The 1574-nt window shown below is 49.6% G+C and overlaps 1 protein-coding gene across 1 annotated transcript; it reads right to left on the reverse strand.

The window, feature by feature from the left end:
• Positions 1-231: 231 nt before the first annotated feature.
• On the reverse strand, positions 232-819 carry LOC118589589 (keratin-associated protein 4-1-like). The gene has a single exon (XM_036197017.1). It carries the CDS (start codon positions 817-819, stop codon positions 232-234), a length of 588 nt encoding a protein of 195 aa, XP_036052910.1.
• Between the last annotated feature and the right edge of the window lie 755 nt (positions 820-1574).

Genomic DNA, 1574 nt, shown 5'->3' on the forward strand with positions numbered 1-1574 from the left:
AAGTCCAAGGAAGTTGGAGACTCGAAGGATATGTTTAGCTGCACCATGCATCTGAGACGCGCATGTAGAGGAGATCCTTGGGAAATATGGGTGGTCCTTAGTAGGATTCTCTTCTGCCAGTTTCTTTCCGTTGTCAGGACAACAAAAGTAGGAATTATTTAATACAAGGATGAGAGAAGTTCAGCTCACTGTGATTATGGCCGCCCCAGGGTTGGTAGTCAGACAGAAAATTCAACAAGAGGGGCGGCAGCAAGTTGTACCACAGCAGGTGGTCTGACAGACTGGGCGGCAGCAGCTGGACACTCCACAGCTGGGACGGCAGGTGGTCTGGCAGCAGACTGGGCGGCAGCAGCTGGACACTCCACAGCTGGGGCGGCAGGTGGTCTGGCAGCAGACTGGGCGGCAGCAGCTGGACACTCCACAGCTGGGGCGGCAGGTGGTCTGGCAGCAGACTGGGCGGCAGCAGCTGGACACTCCACAGCTGGGGCGGCAGGTGGTCTGGCAGCAGACTGGGCGGCAGCAGCTGGACACTCCACAGCTGGGGCGGCAGGTGGTCTGGCAGCAGACTGGGCGGCAGCAGCTGGACACTCCACAGCTGGGGCGGCAGGTGGTCTGGCAGCAGACTGGGCGGCAGCAGCTGGACACTCCACAGCTGGGGCGGCAGGTGGTCTGGCAGCAGACTGGGCGGCAGCAGCTGGACACTCCACAGCTGGACACTCCACAGCTGGGGCGGCAGGTGGTCTGGCAGCAGCCTTCCTGGCAGGGACTTTGATCACAGCCCTGCTCAGAGCAGACAGAGCCACAACAGGAGTTAACCATGGTGTCAGAGGAGGAGGTTCTGAGTGAGTTTTGAAGAGAGTGAGTTTCTCAAATATGTGAGTCTCCTTAGTCCCTGTCCTCTTTTATACCCTGCTGTTACCAGGTTAAAGGTAACTTCCTTGTTATTGTTTCTCTTAATATATAAACAGTTACAAAATTAGTTAATTGTGGAAGACTCTATGCAAAAGTTAGATGGAATGCATTCTTCTTTCTCAGGGTCAGGGTTTATCAATAAGTCTTTCCTCCTTAGTCACCTCTTCTGTGACTTATGTGTACCCTTAGTCACCTCTTCAGTGACTTATGTGTACCATCAAATTTTAAATTCCTATTCTGACTCAGCTGATTGATAGTCATGAGATGACATAGCATACAAAATCCAACATTCCATGTGTCATCACAAGGCCTCATACCAGTCCCATAGTGGGTCTGGGTTTCTTATGTCCTAAAAATTCTTGAAAAGTAAACTCTAAAAGTACTAGAAGAAAGCTTGAATTTTGAAGTTTGAATTAAGATAATGTGAAGATAAAATGAATTTGTGATGTGGCCATGAGACCATCCCATGTTGATATTTCTCAAGAAGGGATGTCAACAAATGTGGGAAGGAACACTGGAATGCCTGGGATGTTCCTCAATTTCTAGAGAACAGTTGGGTAAATGACGTTCACATATCTCAGATGTTTTTATGAAGACAAGTAACATTGTTGCATTTTATACAACCTTGAAGATGCTTGGCTATGAAGCAGGCTTCTCTGCTG

The sequence above is a fragment of the Onychomys torridus genome, chromosome 8 (assembly GCF_903995425.1).
Source record: "Onychomys torridus chromosome 8, mOncTor1.1, whole genome shotgun sequence".
Lineage (NCBI taxonomy): Eukaryota > Metazoa > Chordata > Mammalia > Rodentia > Cricetidae > Onychomys > Onychomys torridus.

Bases quoted from the DNA above. Each gene is read 5' to 3' on its own strand.
- LOC118589589 (XM_036197017.1), bottom strand. From the start codon at position 819: ATGGTTAACTCCTGTTGTGGCTCTGTCTGCTCTGAGCAGGGCTGTGAT.